This window comes from Neophocaena asiaeorientalis, unplaced genomic scaffold (genome assembly GCF_003031525.2).
Source record: "Neophocaena asiaeorientalis asiaeorientalis breed wild unplaced genomic scaffold, Neophocaena_asiaeorientalis_V1.1 scaffold404, whole genome shotgun sequence".
NCBI lineage: Eukaryota > Metazoa > Chordata > Mammalia > Artiodactyla > Phocoenidae > Neophocaena > Neophocaena asiaeorientalis.
The window spans coordinates 1981231-2004617 of NW_020172589.1; the positions used below are offsets into that span (position 1 = coordinate 1981231).

A 23387-nucleotide genomic window follows, 5' to 3' on the forward strand; every position below is an offset into this window, starting at 1 on the left:
CCCCCCCCCCAGATACATCAGAAATACATCTACACGTGGAACAACTCCTACAGAACACCCACCAAATGCTGGCAGAAGACCTCAGACCTCCCAAAAGGCAAGAAACTCCCCACGTACCTGGGTAGGGCAAAAGAAAAAAGAATAAACAGAGACAAAACAATAGTGACTGGACCTGCACCAGTGGGAGGGAGCTGTGAAGGAGGAAAGGTTTCCACACACTAGGAAGCCCCATCGTGGGCGGAGACTGCGGGTGGTGGAGGTGGGGAGCTTCGGAGCCATGGAGGAGAGCACAGCAAGAGGGGTGCGGAGGGCAAAGCGGAGAGATTCCCACACAGAGGATTGGTGCCGACCAGCACTCACCAGCCCGAGAGGCTTGTCTGCTCACCTGCCAGGACGGGCGGGGCTGGGAGCTGAGGCTCGGGCTTAGGTCGGAGTGCAGGGAGAGGACTGGGGTTGGCCGCGAGAACACAGCCTGCAGCGGGTTAGTGCACCACGGCTAGTCGGGAGTGAGTCTGGGGAAAAGTCTGGACCTGCGGAAGAGTCAAGAGACTTTTTCTTCCCTCTTTGTTTCCTGGTGCACGAGGAGAGGGGATTAAGATTGCTGCTTAAAGGAGCTCAAAAGGCGCGTGAGCTGCGGCTAACAGAGCAGACCCCAGAGATGGGCATGAGATGCTAAGGCTGCTGCTGGCGCCACCAAGAGGCCTGTGTGTGAGCACAGGTCATCATCCATGCCTCCCCTCCCGGGAGCCTGTGCAGCCCGCCACTGCCAGGGTCCCGTGATCCAGGGACAACTTCCCTGGCATGGCGGCCTCAGGCTGGTGCAACGTGCCGCTGGCCTCTGCCTCCGCAGGCTCGCCCCGCATCCTCACCCCTCCCTCCCCCCAGGCTGAGTGAGCCAGAGCCCCAGAAGCAGCTGCTCCTTTAACCCCATCCTGTCAGCGAAGAACAGATGCCCTCAGGCGACCTACACGCAGAGGCAGGGCCAAATCCAAAGCTGAGCCCCAGGAGCTGTGAGAACAAAGAAGAGAAAGGGAAATTTTTCCATGCAGCCTGAGGAGCAGCGGATTAAAGCTCCACAATCAACATGATGTACCCTGCATAGGCGAAATAACTTAAAAGACAGCGGATCATCCCAAATTGAGGAGGTGGACTTTGAGAGCAGTATATATTATTTTTTTCCCTTTTCCTCTTTTTGTGAGTCTGTATGTGTATGCTCCTGTGTGAGATATTGTCTGTACAGCTTTGCTTTCACCATTTGTCCTAGGGTTCTGTCCGTACGTGGTTTTTTTTTTATGTTTGTTTCTTAATTTCTTTAAAACTTTTTTTCTTAATAATAATTTTTTATTATTTATTATAATTATTTTATTTTATCTTACTTTATTTTATTTTACTTTATCCTCATTCTTTCACTCAACTTTTTCTCCCTTTTATACTGAGCCATGTGGATGAAGGCTCTTAGAGAACACACATTTTTCTCAAGTGCTCATGGTACATTCTCCAGGATAGATCATATCTTGGGTCACAAATCAAGCCTTGGTAAATTTAAGAAAATTGAAATTGTATCAAGTACCTTTTCAGACCACAACGTTATGAGTCTAGATATCAATTACAGGAAAAGATCTGTAAAAAATACAAACACATGGAGGCTAAACAATACACTACTTAATAACGAAGTGCTCCCAGAGAACGGACTTGAGGATATGGGGAGGGGGAAGGGTGAGCTGTGACAGGACGAGAGAGAGGCATGGACATATATAAACTAACAAACGTAAGGTAGATACCTAGTGGGAAGCAGCCGCATGGCACAGTGATATCAGCTCGGTGCTTTGTGACCGCCTGGAGGGGAGGGATAGGGAGGGTGGGAGGGAGGGAGACACAAGAGGGAAGAGATATGGGAACATATGTATATGTATAACTGATTCACTTTGCTATAAAGCAGAAACTAACACACCATTGTAAAGCAATTATACTCCAATAAAGATGAAAAAAAATTCTTTAGAAGTAGGGAAATAGGAACATAAGGCATCTGGAAGCATTGTCAGATAAACAACAGTTGAAGAAAATGGAGACATTCAAGTTAGAGATAAGGAGATGGAAAAAATCATTACTCCTTACTGAAAATGCGAGCTGTCTTTATAACAACAGGCTATCTAGAGTTTATAACACAAAGAAAAAATTATCTAGTTAGGCCCTTCTGAATAGAGCTTCCCAAATAAAAATAGGACAAACTGAAGTCTGTTCATTGTTTTATTTATTCTTTTCAGGGGTCACTGAATTTTAGGATGAAAGGAGTTTCAGCCAGGGTGGAGGAGAGCATCATCTCCCTCCCTCCTCCACTCTTGCTTTTTTCTGCTGTCACACCAAATATGAGAGTGCCTCCTGAAAGTCAAAATGGGAATATTTAAAATAAAAGCAGCTTACATATCATTAGCACATCTCCAAAAATAGTCACTATCCTATTTCGCTACCATTTTACTTACAAAGAAACAAAAGTTCAGAGTGGTTAAGTCCCATCCAGAATCACAAAGCTGGGAAGTGGCATACATTTCACGACTAGCATACATCTCCCTCATTCAAAAATTCCTTCTAGAACTGTGGATATTGCACTTTCCTTGAGATTCCAGGACATGTGAAATGTATATGAGTACAGTAAGCAAGGGGGAAATACAGGTTCACAAATGAGAACAAGGTGGTGTGGGAGTGGGTGGAGAGGGTGGGCACTCACGGTGACTAAGCCCTGCCCTTTGATGAGTCAGCCCCACAAGCTGTAGTTACCAGCAGTTTCTTCACGGCCTCAGAGGTATCTGGTCCCAGCTCACTCACACACTTCCTTAGCCCTTCCACAAGGTGCTCAACAGAAATGCCCAGAGTTTTCAGAAGAAGCTTAAGTGGGTCCATGACTGGGAGAACATTGTCCAGAGGTAAAGGTAAAGCTTTGTTGACAGGAAGTGGCAAACTGTTGATGAGGAAGGCGGTAGCTGCGGAGCAAAAGAGATCCCAGGTAAAACAAGGCAATTCCAGTTCCTATGACCTCACCACCTTCCACTCTCTCCATCAATGGCTCCATTCCAGCCCTACTCATCTTGATTTCTCAAGAAAACATCTGCTTCCGGACCTTTGCCCCTCCCATTCCATCTCTCTAGAACTTTCTTTCCCCAGATAACTACATGCCTTTCTTCCTTCCTTATTTGGTCTCTCCTCAGATGTTACATTCTCAGAGATGTATCTAAAATGGTATCACCCGTCACCCTCTATCTTTATTTTTTCTTACCACTACTTAAAGTATTAAATCTTTATTCATTTCTTTACTTTGCCTTCATCCTCTCACTAGTATAGGATCCAAGAGAATAAGAAATTTGAGTTTTATTCACTACCATCACCCACACCTACGACAGACCCGGGCATATAGTAAGCACTCAAAAGATACTGGTGATTGACTAGATGGGAGTATAGTTTGCATGTGGCTGTCTCCATAGCCCACAAGCTTGAAACCAAAGGGAAGATGCCATAATGAACCTCCACTTGGAGATGTGAATGGACCCAACCACAGCCCAGGAAACTGCTCCCTACCCGTCCAACTCAATGCTACAAACATAAGTGAACACAGACTCTATGTCAGTTGGTGCAGATACACAGATGAATAAAACAAGATATTCCACTCAGAGAACTCATACAGTCTGGTGGAAAATAAAGATTTGTGTATGCCACAGTGCAGCATGTGCTATGCTAATATTATGGACAAAGCTCTATGGAAACACAAAAGAAGTGATGATTAATTCTAACCTAGGAGAATGCTACAGGAATCTTCCAAGAACAGATGTTGCAGGAGATGTGTCTTGAGGCAAATGCCAGGATCACAGGTAAATAAGGGGAGCAGCATTTTAAAGAGGAACAAAATTAACCAAGGCATTGAGATATTAAGGTGAAAGTGCATACACAGGATGGTGAGTCTTCTTCAGAATTCCAGTGTGGCGTGCTAAGGAGGGATAAAGAAGGTTAGGCTGCAACTTGGGTGGGGTGGATTTTCAAAGCCTTGAATGTCATACAGATGAGTTTGAGATTTTTTTCCCAAGGGTAATGGGGAGCTATCAAGGCTCTTATATGGAATAATTGCATTTTTATATCTTCAGCTTTAGAAAGATAACTTTCACACAGAAGAGGTTAGAGAATGAGGAAAATGCTTATGATACATATTTTTACAAAACACATTTGCGTATGTATAAATACATACATGCAGAAGCACACACATAAGACACACATCCTCCTGCTGGCTAAGACCCTGCCAGTACTTCATTCTCTTTGTAATACTTTTTATTTTCCCGTTCAAATCTTAAAAATGGAGCTTGTGCACCTATTTCTCCTTCATCTTCTACCACCCATTTTCCCTCCAAAACTCTCCCCCAGAAGGGGGATATTTATTTCCCCTCCACCCATCTTTCTGCTGCCACGTCTTCCCATGTGTCCTTAGACACTAAAGGACAACAAAATAGCCAAAACTGGTGAAGTTACAAATCAGTTCAAAAATTCAAAAAAAATTCACAAGCCAAAGTTGCCAATGTAGGCATGGGTATCACACAGTTTCTCACGATTAATCTCCGTACTTCTTATTTTCGACACTTTGGTGAGTGTCTTCTTTGTACGTACTTACATATTCCAGGGGGGAGATCCTCAAAGCTTTTTGTTCTCCAAATGAGCAGTGGCCATTATGATGGATTTTGCAGATGCGCCCAAATATCTCTTCCTATATGACTCCCTCCAAAAAGAAAGGATCAGTTTCCATTCTCCTCCAAGAAATCAGACTCTATACCCTACCTAGAAATGGAACTGTTCACCCCTCAGCTCTCCCACAGAGCTCTATCTGTATTGTCATTGTGCATTAATGACTGGTCTAGTATGGCAGTGACTTCTGTAGAAGTCTTCTCTCCCTTGCCAGACTGTAAGAACCTTGAGAACAATATTTATGTCTGATTCAGGTCTGAATCTTCTAATGCTTATCCAGTGACCAACAGCTTATAGCCATTCAGCAGATACCCATTGATTGTCTGAACAGATAAATGTAGCTATGTCTCAAGAGAACCAACGCTGCAATCTGATTAGAGATGATAGCAAGAATGACTCCATATAGTTTCAGAAACATAAAAGAAAGAAGTCACAAAATCAGATCTTAACTCAAAATTAAGGAAAATTAATGGTGGCCAAAGTTCAATAATGAAGTGCATTTGTTGAACCTCTGTGGTAGCTGGTTAACTTCTTTGTAGGATACACCAGGGATGGTACCTGTATTGGGTTGGGAGCAGGGGGCATCTGAAGTTCCTTCTGACCTTACTATTCTGTGGCTCTAAAACTCCCTCCACCATATCCCACTGGGAGCCTAGGCTTAATAGTTGTGTTCCTGTTAACAGAAAAATAGAGAAATATCATATGTTCCCGGCTACTTACCAGAGTAACTGCAAATGCTGATGGTCACCAGCAGGAACACAGTGACCAGCTTTATTGTACGTTATCTGTGATATTTACCTGGAGTTTAAGATTAAACTGGAAAACCTAATGAGTCCACCAAGCCAGTGGTTCCCCTTGCTGTACCAAGTGTGGCAGTGGCTTTTGCACACACCCATATTTATACACCAAACAGGGACCTGAATTTCAGTCACGACCACTTGACTCGCCCCAGGGAAGAAAAGCATGGAGGTCATGTTTTCTCACTAAACAAATTAGAGGTTTTTTCCGTTTTCCCTCATGTTCCCATGAGAAACAAAGCCCTATCTTAAAACACTCTCAAGGATCTCTTGCATAAGCTCTTACACAGAGTTGCGGGTGGGAAGCAAAGAGCTCTAAAAGTCCTTCTGGAAGAACTCTGAAAAGAAGCGAAGGTTTCATATTGGGATTAAAGAGGGTGAAAATTCTGTTGCTTTCCTCCAGTTTCCTAATAAAGTTTGGAGAAACACATTAACTGATGAGCTCGCCAGTTGTAGGAGTAATCCCGACGTCCCTTTAGCCCTGAAATAATACAGACTCAGCTTATTGGCATTTAGTGCCACATTTCTCTGGAATTTACCTCCACCCATCCCATCCCTGTTCAGACATCTACTATGGCAAGATCTTCTACCATGTCTAGTGTCTCCCACTTATTTGGGGAACACCCAGGGTCATGCCTTCTCTGTGTTCTCATATAGCTCAGGATCGAAAATCAAAATGCCTTTTTAAAAACCTGGGATTCAATATTTACTCTTTGTGTAACCTTAGATTTGACGTATTTTATTCTATAGTATTGTTCTCCTCATCTAAAATGGGACATTTAACAGCTAACAGAAAGATGCTCTCAAAGGTGTGTGACCCTGAGAAAAAAAATTTTTTTACAACACCCCATCTATATGAACAACTTGGGTCACCAAAATATGCATGTCAGTACCCTTCTGGCAGTCCAGTCCCTTGTAATCATGCAAAAGAAATATTGTGCTGACCACAGGAACAATCTGCTTGCAAGGCTGCCCTCCTGCAACCAGTACTCAGCCATGGGGCCCTAGGATGACCCTATTTGTAAGCCCAAGTCCTAGCATTCCTTGGGGTATCTGGTACTGGAAAGAGAGAAAGAACGACACTTGAAGGGGAGAAATAAGATCCAGGGTCCAGGTGGATCCCAGTCCCAGCTCGGAGCTCCCTGACCAAATGACATTGCTGGCCCCAGCCTCCCCCTGCCACTGAAGGGGTACTCAGAACATTGTGAGGAAGATACGTCAAGGCATAGTCCCCTCTAGGTGCAAAGCCAGGAGTTGGGGCCCCACTTGAGGGTGTGTTATTGTTATGAGGATTTAATGTAGTTATGTAGATCCAGGATATAACTGTACCAAACCAAGATTAACACCTAACAAGTGTCACCTGCTATTCATTTGTGTACATTACCGAGTTATAACTGCCATTTCTTTAGTTTTCTGCTACATTATAAACTGCATGGAGGAGATCATGTATTACTGCCACACGTATGCAATCCTGCCCCTTCTACTGCTTTCTCTGCCAGAGACGGCTTCAGTTTTTCCTGGAGAACCTAGCCAGGGATGTTGATGTTCCAGAACTCTCACAGGGCCAAGGTTGTGTGTGGTGAAGTGGTGGCGAGTTGATGCCATCCTTTATTTTTATGTTATGACCTTTCTATAGGATACGAAAACTGTACTGCCCTCATCTCTGCTGGTTGTTTCCATTTTGCTCTCACATCCTTTCTGTGCATGTCCCCCCCTCTGCCCTGCACTATAGGAAGCTCAGTTTTACAAACTGTGGTCTCCAGACTTCCCAGCCAACTGCTTTCTGGTTAGGATCGGCTAACGGGAGGCACTGGGAAAGATTGGAGGGGAGAGAAAGGGAGAAATCAGGGTGCTTCTCCCTCTCTCTGCTTCAGGAGACATCTCGGGCAGTGACGGCCACTTCTCCACGGCTCCAGCTCCTTCCAGAAAGGCCCTTTCATCTGCGGTCCCACACACACCAGGCAGTCCCACCATCAATCCGGCTTCCACGGTGCAGCCCCAGCCTCGGCCCAACCTGCTCTCCCTATCCCTCCCGGCAAAGAAGTAGTAGCAGCTTCCTGCACTTTCTAATCTCAGAGTTGACTCGCCTTTCCCCTGGTTGCTTTAACTGCCTTTCTAGCATCTTGTAAATTATCCTTCAAGTTAAATTTTTCCTGTTTGATCACCTGGCATGGTTCTGACTTTCTGGCTATGTTCTGACTAACACAGCATACTAAAATATAGTAGCGCTTTTGGCAAAAAACAGATATTTCTGTTTGGAAACATAGCCTCTCTCTTGCAACTGCCAAGTTATGAGTCCACAAGGAGCTGGACCAATCCAAGAGAAATAGAGCAATACACACACACGGATGCTTCTCCCTTTCTACCCCTGAACTGTGTGGCACTGTCTCCAGCTTGTCTGCTGGTCCTGGAGGTGAGTTCTTTCCCAGGAAGTTCCTCAGACCTCAGTTCTTTCCCAGGAAGTGCTAATAGATTTCTGGTGGGCCCATCTAATAGTCAACCAGACATTGTCTTGACCAAAACCTGGTAGTAAACATGGATGGCTTAGACTAAAGGCTAGAACCTCCTCCATGCAAAACACACACACACACACACACACACACACACACACACACACACACACACTCTCTCTCTCTCTCTCTCTCACACACACACACACACAAATATCCACATGCTTACACATATATGAACAGTAATATGTGCACGTGAACAGACATATCACATAACCTTCAAGCACTACTGTTTTCATTTCTTTTGTTCAACAAATAGTTATTGAGCATCTGCTCTGTGCCTGACACTGTCAGGAACTAAGACTGGAGTGGTAAATGAGGCAAGCAAATTTCTTGCTTTTGTGGAGCTGACTGTGTATGGGATAAACAGACAATAAACAGATAAACAAATAAGAACTAGTAGTAAGTCCTATGAAGAAGCTAATAGGGTGCTCTGATTGTAAAGAACAAGAGGATTGGGGGTACAGTCAGACCTGAAAAGAGACTCAGAGTTGGCTACTCCCATGCTTCTTGCATTCTGAGCCCATGTATTAGTCATGTCTTTTTATTCCATATTTCTGATGCTTTGACATTTTAGAGGCTTGCTGACCTTGGAGGGACTGCCCCTCCCAGGGCTAGCTAATTACTAGAGATAGCAAATGGCTCACCTGGGAGTGTACCTTTCATATGCAAACCAACCAATCCAGAGCCCACACTGCCAACCACCTCCTTCAGGGAGTCCTTGTCCCCCACCGGGCCACTGTCCACCTGCCTCAATCACCCCCGGGCCCAGGCAGGTACCACACAACTAGGGACAGTCCCTACATCCCAGAGCCCACTGAAATTATTCAAACTAGCCTATCCTAAACCTGCTTACCCTGTCTCCCCACCCCTTCCCATGGAAAACTCCTGGGAAGTTTGAGTAAAGGCTCCTGCCCACTCACTTGCCCCACCCTCCTGACAAACCCAGCGCTTCCCATGTGCCCTTACTGTCCTGTGGTGTGGCATGACACTTTTCTTGGGAATGTGTCAGTAAAACAAACTATCTTTTCAATGGCAGTTATCTCCTGATCTGATGACCTGAATAATAATAAAACATATTTTAAAACAGCCTTCTATGCTTTTCTTGTGCCTTTGTTATGCTACTGATACTGATATTATTTGTATTAATGTTTTCTTTCCCAGGACTAATTTGTTAACATCTCAGGCGGCTTTGTCTTGTTCATATTTGGATCCTAACACAGAATCCTACACACTTGACAATGTTATTAAGAACCACCAATCAGTGCCAGGCCCTAACTTTGCATATGGTATCCATTTCATTCTCATAAAACCCCTGAAGATAAGAGCTTTTATCCCATTTTATAAATGAGAGGTCTGAAGCTGGAAGCAATGAATTAATTGCCAAGGTCACTTAGATAATATATGTGGCCAGAATTTGAGTCCTTTCTTCTGATTTGTATTTCTTTTCCTTTAAACACTTAATTAATATGCTTTTCCAGTAAGCATTTGTTAATAAATTAATTCATGAAAAGAAATGAAAAGGAGATGAATGCCAGTATTTCTAAATTAATTTTCAAAGTGTTTTTCGAATGAATTTTTTGTGGAGATTAAATTTATAAGCGAGAGTGGAAGTTCAATTAGCCATTCAACAAGTATTTATGGAGCATGTTTGGTGGATCTGCCTCTGTGGTAGATTCTGGGAATACAGCAGGAAGAAAGCCGGCATGACTCTTGCCTCATCTTAATTATATTAAAGGAAACTGTTAGAAGCAAGTCAGTAAGTCCAACATAATAATGGCCACATATGACAAACCCACAGCTAACATCATACTCAATGGTGAAAAACTGAAAGCGTTTCCTCTAAGATCAGGAACGAGAAAAAGATGTCCACTCTCACCACTTTTATTCAGAATAGTTTTAGAAGTCCTAGCCATGGCAATCAGAAAGGAAAAACAAATAAAAGGAATCCAAATTGGAAGAGAGGAAGTAAAACTGTCACTGTTTGCAGATCACATGACACTATACATAGAAAATCCTAATGACACCACCAGAAAAACTACTAGAGCTCATCAGTGAATTCGGTCAAGTTGCAGGATACAAAATTAGGTTGCATTCTTATGCACTAACAATGAAAGATCAGAAAGAGAAACGAAGGAAACAATCCCATTTACCACTGAATGAAAAAGAATAAAATACCTAGGAATAAACCTACCTAAGGAGGCAAAAGACCTGTACTCCAAAAACAGTAAGATGCTGATGAAAGAAATTGAAGATGACACAAACAGATGGAAAGATATAAAGTATCCTTTTTGTCCCTGTGAGGAGAATGACAGTTTTAAAGAAGCCAGCTGAATGTAGATTCAAGACACAAATCAGAAAAAGAAAAGAATCTGCCTGAGATTTCATCTCACACTCTTTCTTCTAGCTGAAAAGAGACAGTTATTGGGAAGTCACACTGGAGACATCAAAGTAGAGCTCATTATCTCCTCTTCTACTTTCTGTAAATTGGATGGTCAAAGTGACTTAAAGTGAAACCTAAATAAAACAGGATATAGCCTCAAAATTTGTCTTGAAAACACAAGCATGTAACAATCAAATGTCACAGCTTTGAATACCAACCTTATAGAGTTTGGAGAAAAGCAAAAATAATAATAACCTGTTCCTGGCTCTCTTCCCTATTGATTGAATCCTATTTAGTGAAAAATCAGTCCACTGTTGTTTAAGGCTAACTTTTAGCCCCTTTAGAGGCACTGCAAGGAAATCCAAATGGAACATGAGCCCATGAGGGTGAAACACAGGAAATGACACATAAATCAAGACCAAATCAAAGTAAAAATCTAGGAAGCCTCAAAAAAGGAGAAAAGTGATTTGCCCAGGCTGGATTTTTCAAAGATGACTTCAAGTGGTTCTTGAATTCAAAAATTTGGATAAGAAGAGAAGATGAGAACTAAAAGTAGAATTTGTAATGTTTTATTTTAAGAAACTAACTGAGACAAGTAAGTAAGCTAAAAAGGAAGATGTGTGGAAAAAGTCTCTTTCTTCTTTCTCTCTCCAGCACTGTTCATCCACATGCCTGACCATGGCAAATTTCAAACAAATGTTTAGTTTACAATCAAACAATCGATGAATTGCATCAGATGAGTTAATGAGAAGGTACGGCTATAAAAAACTAAACTCTGACGGCCTGAATGAGACTACCACTTGGTCTGGCAAGACTTGATCCATAGTGAGAAATATGGGTTCTTAAGCAGGGGCAAACCTGGTCATAGGGGTTTATAAAGCAGATTAGTGTAAGGGAAGCAGAAAGGCCATTCAGTGAGGAGTCTGGGCCCAGATGACCCCGTACTCCCAATCCATGTTGCAGTCCCATATTCACAGCTAATGTCACTATCTTGTTAGGGGGCCAGAATTGCATCTGCTATAACTTCCTTCCAGCAAGGATGTCAACCCTCGCAGAGGGCAGCTCTTCAGTGCCTAGCAGACATTCTCCATGACATGAAAGTCCTACCTTTCAACTGTCCTTTATAGGGGAATGACTTTACCATATTACCTGGTAACCTTGCCGGGATCCACATACATGAAGGGTCGAACCATTGCTTATCTGAGTCTTGGGGAAACACCTTGCGATCCTCCTGGAACCCGAGAAGATGGGAGGACTACAGTAGTTGCTATGAGCCATCTCCCACGTGCCTTCACATCTCTCCAGGGAAGCTGTTGTAAGATATTGCCTCCCAGGTCCTATGAGGTGTGGGACTTTCTGCCCTAACCCCCCTTGGAACAGAACTGCAGAATATTAAAACCTAAGCCTCTCAGCTGCAGTCTAGAATTAGCTTCCCACAACCGGCCTTGGAGTCATCCAACCCCTTCTGTTTTGTTGTCATCCTTTTTAATGTATGGGACAAAGATGATAGGGAGCTGACACTTTTGGTCTATTCTTCTCTTTGCTGTCTATGTAAAGTGATAAACTGTCTAAATCTAAAAGTGGCTCATTGTATCTTTAGCAACTAAATAAGTCAAGGCCTCGGCCTTGCCTGCTTTGGAATATGTGAGGTTAACACCCTTCCAAGAAACAACCAAACTGCACATTCACCCTGTGGGTGTGACTCAAAGAAGAACATGAAAAGTTCATGGTGCACTTTTCCAAGTTACAGGTCCTCACTCAGTGCCTCTGCTATAAATCATTTCCCCCTCTCCAAATGTTTACACTATGACTCTTGACCAAAAGTACAGGGAGGGATAGGCCTTTTTACTAAGATGAGTGGGCTCCTGGCAAGCCTCAGGATGAGCACTCAATTTATGTTAGATATGATAATGATGATTACCATTATTTTCCTCTCTACGTTTTGTTTTCCAGCTTCCTAATTGTAACCTCACAGCAGCCACCATTACCAACAAGTTCATCAACACCACTTCTCCATTACTTAATTTTGAATGATATTTGGGGATTTTTATTTACAATTTTCTCTTTAAAGAATTCTGTATTTCTTTTGGCTTGCTTTATAGAATAGAAGGAGGGGAATGGATAATCACTGTATCCAATAAAGAAATAATGGAGGTTTTTCTGGTATAAAGTTTTTAATTTGAGACAACTTCACCCTTACAGAAAAGATCTGAGTACAGTACAAAGAATTTTTTTTTGGAACCATTTGAAACTGAATGGCTGACCCAGTGCTCCGTCGCTCAAGGAATACTGGTGGGTACTATGTGCAACGACACCCTCCTACGTGACCATAATCAGGAACTTAACATTGATACTTTACTGCCACCTACTGAATTATACCTAATTCAAGTTTCACCAACTATCTGAATACTGTCCTTTGTAGCAAAAGGATGCAGTTCAGAATCATGTATTACACTTTGCCATTATGTCTTTTTAGTCTTCCTCAATCTGGAAGAGTTGCTCAGCCTTTTCTTGACTTTCATGAAATTTTTGAAGACCACAGGCCAGTTTTTTTTGTAGAATGTTGCTCAGTTTGGCTTCATCTGATGTTTCCTCATTGCCAGGTTCTGGTTATGCAAGAAGCCAGGCTGTGTTCTCAGTGTATCCTATCAGTTGGTACATGATTCTTCCCCTTACTGATTTAAACTACTCATCTTGATCTCATGATTGAGGTGAAGTCTGCCAGACTTCTCCATTTTGCTCATTTTCCTGTTTAATTAACAATTGTTTTGTGGGAAGTTACTTTGAAACTATGTAAATATCCCATTCCTAATCGAACGTTCAATTTCTGCTTAAATACCAGAAGGGACTCAGGGTTTCCTACTTTATTAAATGGAGTATCATCCATTACTGTAATATTATATTTGATAACCAAAATGTCTCCAATATTGCCAGTGAAAGCCCCTGCAAGCTGGCCTGCCTGCCTTTTGGTGTGTCCTTGTCATTCTTTGTGCTTGCTTTCTGGTATTACAAGATGATCCAGGCTCATCTTCAATATTCTCTGCCCCAGCCCAAATAAACTCTTTTTCCAAGAAGTGACCCTTAGTTCTTTTTAGAAGAAAAGTAATATTGTGGAGTCATCCAGGTATTAGGTTACTCATTTCAATCAGGATGTCCTGCTTCAAGGCCCTCCCAGTGGACAGAGCTAGAAAGGATATGTATACATATGTAGGTATATGTAAATGCCCTCTTCTCACTGCAAGGGCTTTGACTCTCTTGCTATTCCGTGTTCCCTCAGTAAATGCCCTTCTTACTCTACTTGGGCCCTGACTCCCTATGCCAGGCCAAACCCCAGGGATGCCCTCACCTCTCTTAGTTAAATCAGTTCTCCAGAGAAAAAAAGTTGTTCTGTTCTTATCCTGTGTTCATGCCTCAGTTTGCCAGTTTTATTCATTTACATTAATGATGAAACAGAAAGAACATTTGACTAGGGTCAGAGAAGTTTTAATAAATCTCTTTCATTTAATTCCCATAGCAAATCATTCACCTTTCTGAATCTCAGCTCATTAACCTATAAAGGAAGATCATATATTAAGCATATATAGTTGTATGGATTAATTGAGATGGTGTATGTTCAGATCCTTGGTTTACACATAGATATTACAATAATAAAATAATAGTTATTGTTCCATCAAATCTAGAAAAAGATTCAGGACTCATTCTTTGATTGGCAAAAGAGGGAACTGAGAAATAAGACAGAACTAATTTCAATGATTTTTTTTTTAACATCAATATGAGCAAAACGTGTTCTTATCTCAGAAATCATTTCAAACTCCACAGGCTCTGAAAATACAGCTATAAAAATCTACCAGAACTGTAAAACTGTGGCGTCAAAATCAAAGAAGAATAAAACTTTATTTTGTTACTGGTTATTAGTCACAGTCAACATATTTAGATCTGAGTCTAATACTTTGAAGCCATTTGCAACCTGGACCTATTAGTTATTTAAAGCTGCATAACAAATTACTCCAAAGCTTAGTGGCTCAAAACAACCACAGTTTATTATTTTCATAATTCTTTGAAACTACTGCATTCTTTTGCAACGTTCTGTTTACTAGTGCACTGGGATGGCTGGATATACAAAATACTGGCATTTGTAGTTGGCTTTGGCCAGGAGCTCAGCAGCAGGCTGTCTGCAAGAGGCCTTTGTGGTCCATGAGTTCATATTGAAAGATATGAAAATTAAAACTGTAGATGTTCTAATGATTAGCCTCAAAAGATACACAGCATCGGGCTTCCCTGGTGGCGCAGTGGTTGAGAGTCCACCTGCCGATGCAGGGGACACTGGTTCGTGCCCCCGTCCGGGAGGATCCCACATGCCGCGGAGCGACTAGGCCCGTGAGCCATGGCTGCTGAGCCTGCGCGTCTGGAGCCTGTGCTCTGCAACGGGAGAGGCCACAACAGTGAGAGACCCGCGTACCGCAAAAAAAAAAAAAGATACACAACATCTTTTACACTACATTCTGTTATTCCAATCAAGCCATAGGACCAGTCCAGATCTGAGCGGAGAGGAAACACGCTCTACTTCTCGGTGGGAAGAATTGCAAAGAACACGTACCCATATTTAATCCACAACAAACCCGTATTAACAGGGTGTCCAGACTTTTGAAAGATCATATGAGAGACAGTTAATGAATGTGGGAACATCAGCCTGGAGATAAGACGAATCAAGGAGACCTTAAAATATTGTTCAAATACTTGGGGACCTATCACGATGAAGGAAGAATAGACTTGGATATAAAATAGAATTTGAGAGTTCTTTTGAAATGCGATTAGAAACTACAGGAATGTACAGTTTAGTGAATCAGTATTGAAACCCCAAAATAGAGGTTAGCTAATGTCACGTTTACTGTAGAAAAGGTTCTTATAATAGATAAAAGGATAGATTATACCCTCTTTATTACCCTTTCCAAGTCTATGATCATAGATTCCAACAGCTTCCTTAACCTGAAGCTTAATTCAAGAAGAAAGTGCTCAAGATTGCGATAAACCACTTTAAAATTAGTGAAGCTTCCTCACCACAATTTCTCAGACTGTATCACAAGCAGAAGTCTCCAACTCAGTGAATGCTGATGCACAAATATTTTTCCCTATGGGTCTCAAATTTTTTAAGGTTTTGACTATCAAATGAGTAAAGTTATAATAATTCTTTTTTTTTTTTTTTTTTTTTTGCTGCACCACGCGGCATGTGGGATCTTAGTTCCCCGACCAGGATCGAACCCACACACCCTGCATTGGAAGCACATAATCTTAACCACTGGATTGCCAGGGAAGTCCCAATAAAGTTATAATAATTTAAAGTCAAAAGGAAAACTACTTGGTGCTCAACACCAATTTAAATGCTTAAAATATTTCTTTTTTAAAAATATTTAAAATAACTCACAGTGCCTCACCAATATTTAAAAGAGTAACGCTATCACAGGTCCTGCCATCTGGGGCTTTCAGGATGAGAAGCTGAATTAGATTATGTCTGATATGCCTCCCTGCTCTAGAAGCTCCACAAATGTACGTTTTATTTCTTACACGGAGGAGTAAGTCCAAACCGTGGGAAACCGTGAGGGTTTGTGAAATTTGATGTTGAACCCAAATCAATTTTCAAAACAGTTCACAGGTGCCCCCTTGTGGCCAGTTCAGAGATTGTGTTACAGTTTGCTACAAAACAAAGCAAAGCAAAACAACAGACAATGGGTTAGTGAATACCTTCTTTGTGCCAGGGCTTGTGCTACAGAGCAGTAATGAATTGCAAAGTTAAAAGGGAGCGTGGGGGAATTATTGTTTTTGCTTCTTGTTTTATTTCTCAAATGATAAGCTAAAAGAAACACTGTCTCAACTGTAGCAGAAGGTTTGGAAACTATATTATAGTGGATTTGGAGATATGTGTGGGTGTTTACGGTTGGGGAGAGGGGGATGGTGTGCAGAGTGATGGCAGAGTAAGCAAAGTGACTAATGTCCCTGGAAGCCCTGAGAGCCTCTAATCCTCAGAGGTTTTTACAGCACCCCTAAATATTTAGCAGTGTAGGGGGACACCTTCAGGATCTTTCTGTCATTCCAGAACCTGGATAAATAAGAAGGCATTCTGGTGAACACAGGCTGCATTAATATTCAATCCTCTCTGCATTCCTGAGTCTATGGGTGCCAAATACAGGACTTCCAAGATATTGTCATCAATAATAGTAGAAAGCATTTAGAAAGGCTAGACCTGTTTTCTGGTTCCACGTATAAGGAGCTTCAAAGTCACTGCTCTGTTCTAACAACAAGTAAAAATCTCAAAAGACTAAAAAAATCAACAACTCGTCTTGGATCCATAAGACCCATGAGGACACCAGGTAAACTGCCCCAAGACTGGAGAGAAAGCCAGGTGATTAGAAGGAGTCACCGGCTTAGCGGCCAGCCTCATGAGTGGAAACCACCTGGGGACCTAGTGCTGGGGTAGGAAAACCTGAAGTATAATTGACGAAATGCTGGAAGCTCAGCATGGACAACTCTGGGAGTTAAAAACTCCAGAGGGACTCAGTCATGGGTGGGGAGAGGCACAATATTATGAGATCTATCTCCAAGAGCTCAACAAGATTTCCAGAGTAAATATCAGAGAAAAATCTCTTGGGCTTCAGGCAGAGGAAGGAGGAAAAGGAATCAATTTGAAATATACCAGAGCACTTTGTTCTTAACAAGGCCTGCCATCAGGGAAAGCTAGTTAACCAGAGCCTAACCAGCTGGAGTATCATCAGAGCCTAACTGATCTGGGGAAGGGAAACACCCAACTTCAGCCCACAATCCAGAGGCACAGGCTCACTAAGACTGAGACCTGATCGTAGGACGAAATGTTACTTTCCCTCCCCCAAAACCTCACCACCTCATTACTAAAGGCCTATTTACAGCAGTTCCTTTTACCCAGTACATCATATCCAGCTGTAAGAAAAAAAAAAAAGAAATTACAAGGCAGGCCAAAAAACACAATTTGAAGAAACAGAGAGAGCAAGTATCAGAATTCAACATGGCAGAGATGTTGGAATTATGAGACTAGGAATTTAAAACAAATATGATTAATATACTCAAGGTGCTAATGGATAAACTAGACAGCATGCAAGAACAGATGGGCAATGTAAGCAGAGAGATTGAAATCCTAAGAAAGAACCAAAAAGAAATGCTAGAGATAAAAATGAACAAACACTGTCACAGACCGAAGAATGCCTTTGATGGTCTTAGTAGTAGACTGGGCTTAACTGAGGAAAGAAAGAGTCTTTGAGCTAATGGATATATCAATACCATCCTTGAAAACTGAACATCAAAGAGAACAAAGACTGAAAACAACAACACAGAATATCCAAGGACTCTAGGACAACTACAAAAGGTGTAACATACATGTAATGGGAATACCAGAAAGAGAAGAAAGAGAAAGGAACAGAAGAGATAACTCGAAATAATAATGACTGAGAATGTCCCCACATTATTGTCAGACACCAAACCACAGATCCGGAAACCTCGGAGAACACCAATCAGGGTGAATGCCAAAAAATGATACCCAGGCATATCATTTTCAAATTACAGAAAACTAAAGACAAAGAAAAAATTCTGAAAGAAGCCAGAGGGAAAAAAAAACACCTTACTTAGAGAAGAACAAAGACAGAATTACATCTGACTTCTCAGAAACCACATAAGCGAGAAGAGTCGACCAAAACATTTAAAGTGTTGAGAGAAAAAAAAAATCAACCTAGAATTCTATACTCTGTGAAATTATCCTTCATGAGTGACTTTTATCCTTCATAAAGACTTTCTCAGACAAACAAAAATTGAAAGAATTTGTGGTCAGTAGACATGCCTTGTAACAAATGTTTTTTAAAGAGCCCTTCAGAGGGAAAGAAAATAATATAGGTCAGAAACCTGGATCTACATAACGTAAGGAAGAGCATCAAAAAAGGAATAAAGGTAAAATTTTATTGTTCTTATTCTTAATTATCTAACAAACAACAGTTTGTCCAAAATAATAATGGCAACAATGTATTTGCTTATATATGTTTTATATATATATATATTTAGTATTCTTACATACTTATTTATGCATATATATGAGAGTGAAATGAATGACAGCAATGATACAAGAGATAGGAGGGAGGAATTAGGATTACTTTGTTATTATAAGTTATTTACACTACCCATGAAGTAGTATGATGCTATGTAAAAGTGGACTTAGATTAGTCATAAATGTACACTGCAAACTCTAGGGCAACCACTAAAAAAGTTTTTAAAAAAAGAAGTATAACTAATATGCTAAGAAATGAGAGAAAACAGAATCATATAAAATGCTCAATTAAAACCCCAAAAGGCAGAAAAACAGTGGAAGACCAAACAGAAATAAATAAAAAATAGTAATGAACATGGTAGATATTAATCCAACTATATCAATTATCACTTTGAATATCAGTGGCCTAAATGCATCAATTAAAAGACATAAATTTTCATAGTAGAGCAAAAAACATGACCTAATTATATGTTGTTTACAAAAAAACCCAAACCTCTTTAAATATAAAGACACTTATAGATTAAAAGTAACTGGTGGGGGGGGGGGCATCCCATGCAAACACTTATCAGAAGAAAGCAGGAGTACAAATTTTAAAACTTTGTTCTAGTTCTGTGAAAAATACCATTGGTAATTTGATAGGGATTGCATTGAATCTGTAGATTGCCTTGGGTAGTATAGTCATTTTAACAATATTGATTCTTCCTCTCCAAGAACATGTATATCTTTCCATCTGTTTGTGTCATCTTCAGTTTCTTTCATCAGCATCTTATTGTTTTTGAAGAACAAGTCTTTTGCCTCCTTACATCGGTTTATTCCTAGGTATTTTATTCTTTTTTCATGCAATGGTAAATGGGATTGTTTCCTTAATTTCTCTTTCTAATCTTTCATTGTTAGCGTGTAGAAAAGCAACAGATTTCTGTGTATTAATTTTGTATCCTGCATCTTGACCAAACTCATCGATTAGTTCTAGTAGTTTTCTGGTAGCACCTTTAGGATTTTCTATGTATAGTATCATGTCATCTGCAAAGTGACAGGTTTACTTCTTTTCCAATTTAGATCCCTTTTATTTCTTTTTCTTCTTTGATTGCTGTACTATGTTGAATAAAAGTGGCAAGAGTGGGTATCTTTGTCTTGTGCCTGATCTTAGAGGAAATGCTTTCAGCTATTGACTGTTGAGTATGATGTCAGTTGTGGCTTTGTCATGTATAGCCTTTGTTATGTTGAGCTTTGTTCCCTCTATGCCCACTTTCTGGAGAGTGTTTATCATAAATCGGTGTTTAATTTTATCAAACGCTTTTTCTGCATCTATTGAGATGATCATATGGCTTTTATTCTTGTTTGTTAATGTGGTGTATCACATGATTGATTTGCAGATCTTGAAGAATCCTTGCATCTCTGGGATAAATCCCACTTGATCATGGTGTTTGATCCATTTAATATATTGTTAGATTTGGTTTGCTAGTGTTTTGTTGAGTATTTTTGCATCTATGTTCATCAGTAACGTTGGCCTGTAATTTTCTTGTTCTGTGGTATCTTTGTCTGGTTTTGGTATCAGGGTGATGGTGGCCTCATAGAATGAGTTCAGAAGTGTTCTTTTCTCTGTATTTTTTGGAGTATTTCAGAAGGATAGGTGTTAACTCTTTTCTAAATGTTTGGTAGAATTCACTTGTGAAGCCACCTGGTCCTGGACTTTTGTTTGTTGGGAGTTTTTAAATCACAGATTGAATTTCAGAACTTGTAATTGGTCTTTTCATGTTTTCTATTTCTTCCTGGTCCAGTTTTGGGAGATTGTACCTTTCTAATAATTTGTCCATTTTTTCTAGGTTGTCCATTTTATTGGCATATAGTAGTCTCCTGTAATAGTCTCTTATGGTCTTTTGTATTTCTGTGGTGTCAGTTGTGACTTCTCTTTTTTCATTTCTGATTTTACTGATTTGGGCCCTCCCCCTTTTTTTCTTGATGAGTCTGGCTAAAGGTTTATCAATTTTGTTTATCTTTTCAAAGAACTCGTTTTTAGTTTCTTTGATCTTTTCTATTGTTTCCTTAGTCTCTATTTCATGTGGTATCTCAGAGTGCTATTATTGCATGCTTCTGACACCAAAGTACAGGACAACAGAGAGGTTAAAGGTGCCCTCTACCTTGTATTCCATGAACATGAGCTATTACTGTTATAATTAGTATCAAACTCAACTATGCTTATGCACTCTTTTATTGATATTTTAAAAAGTATTTGTTTAAAAATATTAGACAGAAATTCCATCAAGGATAAGGTTACATTTCCTAAAAGTTTCAATTATCTGGACACATAGACACCAAACTTCAAGTTCCTGGTAAGTAAAAAATGTTCTTATCCTGGGTTCTTACCCTAAAAGAATTCCAGGATTTTAGACAGACAAACCCTATTACATGTCCTCAAGTTGCTCTCTTCAAATGCTTAGGGAATGGCTAGTATAAACCAAATGAAAAATAATAAGAACAACAAAAATAACATCAACAAAAATGATAATAACCAACATCATCAAGTATTTTTGATGTATCAGATATATTTCCAAGTATTTCACAGGATTACCCCTTTAGAGCTTAGCAACAATGCTATAAGGTATTAATACTATTTATCCATGTTAAAGAGAAGGAATATAACACTCAGAGAGATTAAATCTTTTGCCTAAGATATTAGATGGTAAAAGTAAAATAAGATGTGATTTCTAAGACATATATTGAGACAGTGATTTGATACCTAGGCATTGTTGCTGAAATTAAGCATATACCATGTACTATGAACAATCAGAGGAAGAAGCAACTCAGTCCACTAGAATATGAGTGTGCAGGAATTCACCAATAGAAAAGGGTGTGGGGGAGTCATTCTAGGCAGCAAGAACAGCATAAGCAAAAGCCTGGAGGCATTAATAGTGAAGTCTGCTCTTGCCATCTTTTCCATGATAGTGACTTTCCTCCTAGGCTTGTCTGGCAATGGCCTTGTCATCTGGGTGGCTGGTTTCTACACGCCCTGCACAGTCAACACAGCGTGGTACCTCAACCTGGCCGTGGCTGACCTCACCATCATCCTCTCGCTGTGTCTCCAGTTCGCCATGTGGCTCTGCACTACCACTAGCCCTTTGGCTGATGCTCTGTAAGCTAAATAGCACCATGTCTATCCTTAACTTTCCAGCCAGTGTCTTCCTTCTGATCCTCATCTCCATGGACTATTGTGTTGTGATCTTCTGGCCAATCTAGTCCCCAAAACCATCTCATACCAGCTAAAGCAGTTTGGGGGCTTTGAGAGGTTGACTTTTGGCAGTCTCCTTCTGTATCCCCTACTTGGTCTTCAAGAAAACAGTTCAGGTAGAAGGGGTCACCTATTACTTCAACCACTATGACCCGTGGAATGAAATTCAGGGGCGTTACCAACTGTGGAGGGAGATCATCATTCCGCAGTACCAAATGCTGATCTCTGGCCATTTTGACCTTGGCTTCATTCTCCCCCTGGCCATAGTCATCTGCTGCTCATCCTTGCAGCCTTGAATTAAAGACAAAGCCAGATGACCAGGTCCAGCCTACCCTTCTGGGTCCTTGCAGTCATAGTGATTGCCCTCTTCCTCTGCTGGTTATCCTTGCAAGTGTCCCTGTGGCTGGACTTTCCCTCCTCCCAAGAGAACAGAGGGGACCTGTACCAGGTGGCCTTACTCATAAGCCCCCCTCGCCTGGTCTATGGCCTTTACAACAGCTGCTTCATCCCATGTTTCTGTGTCTTCATCGGGCATGATTTTGGGAGCACCTAATAGTCTACCAAGGCCAAAAGAAAACAAGAGCCCTTCCCTGCTTAACACTTATGACATACATAATGTAACAAATTCCCTTTGGGTTATAAATAATAAATCTTCTCCTTAAGTGCTAAGTGGTTCAGATGTTCATTTTTTCTTTGGTTAAACCCATACAGAGGAAAGACCTAGAGGGGAAAAAATAGATCAAATACTAAAAAGAGGACCTAATTCCTTAAGAGGCAGGCAGGAGGTAAGATGGAAGATATTTGCCATTTCAATGAGAACATTGTCTTCTCAGGGATGATGCACATGGATGAATAATAATCCCAAGGTTAGAGCCTATACCAGGAATTATAAAATCTTAAAGGATAAAGATTTGCAATACATGATTTCAGAGACTAAGGAGATGAGTTCCTGGTCAAAATTAAATGAACTAAAAAAAAAAATTATGTCAAAATTAAACTACTGAACAAAATATGCATTCTGTGAATAAATAAAATAATCAATGTGAACCCTAATAAACTATGTAAAAACAAAGAAAAAAAATTAAATGAACTAACCAGCAAATCATCACAGCTGTTCCCAGTTTATACCCAATTCACAGTTAGTTTATTGCTAAGAAAAAATCAGAAGAGAATATCAGAGCTCTTGATCAGAGCAAAAAAGGACAATAGGAGGACAATAGGAGATCTGCTACAGGTAACACCACTAACAACTAAAAAGGAGGTGGAACTTGGAATGATGTTCTTACAAAAGAGAGAAAAGCAAAATTATGCTTATAGGTTTTCCCACAGAAAATTGCTTTCAAGGAAATCAATGATAACCAATTGCATGGTCAATCTTGAGCATAATTCAAACACAAGTTACAATCTAGATAAACATTTTGAATATTTGTAATTCAAAGTTGCAGAGATAGAACTAAATTCTGAGTGCTGGGATGAGAATTAGCATAAGTGGCCCCAGGGGTGGGAAGATGAGGAACACTGGTAATGTCTGAGAAAGTCTTCACGGCGAGTGGGAATTTAGGCCAGATGTAGAGGAATGGCCAAAACCTAGGAACAAACAAGTGGGTGAGGGCAGATGGTATGACAGGAAGAAACAACTAAGGCAGAGAAAATTCCAGCTACACTATCTCAATAAGCTTCCATGAAAATACCA

General features: G+C 40.7%; 1 protein-coding gene across 1 annotated transcript; it reads right to left on the minus strand.

Moving 5' to 3' along the window:
- Nucleotides 1-2355: 2355 nt before the first annotated feature.
- On the minus strand, nucleotides 2356-11687 carry SCGB3A2 (secretoglobin family 3A member 2). The gene is made up of 4 exons (XM_024738271.1): nucleotides 11559-11687; nucleotides 5440-5488; nucleotides 2776-2978; nucleotides 2356-2379 (listed from the first exon to the last, which is right to left on the minus strand). The coding sequence occupies exons 1-4, from the start codon at nucleotides 11685-11687 to the stop codon at nucleotides 2356-2358; spliced, it is 405 nt and encodes a 134-aa protein (XP_024594039.1).
- Between the last annotated feature and the right edge of the window lie 11700 nt (nucleotides 11688-23387).

What these genes read in the sequence shown, in the direction of transcription:
- SCGB3A2 (XM_024738271.1), bottom strand. Translation starts at nt 11,687, where the DNA reads ATGGCTCATAGCAACTACTGTAGTCCTCCCATCTTCTCGGGTTCCAGG. An exon ending in GATCCCGGCAAGGTTACCAG is followed by an intron (nt 5,489 to 11,558) that starts GTAATATGGTAA and finishes CGTACAATAAAG; the next exon opens with CTGGTCACTGTGTTCCTGCT. An exon ending in AGGCCGTGAAGAAACTGCTG is followed by an intron (nt 2,380 to 2,775) that starts GTAACTACAGCT and finishes TTTGACTTTCAG; the next exon opens with GAGGCACTCTCATATTTGGT.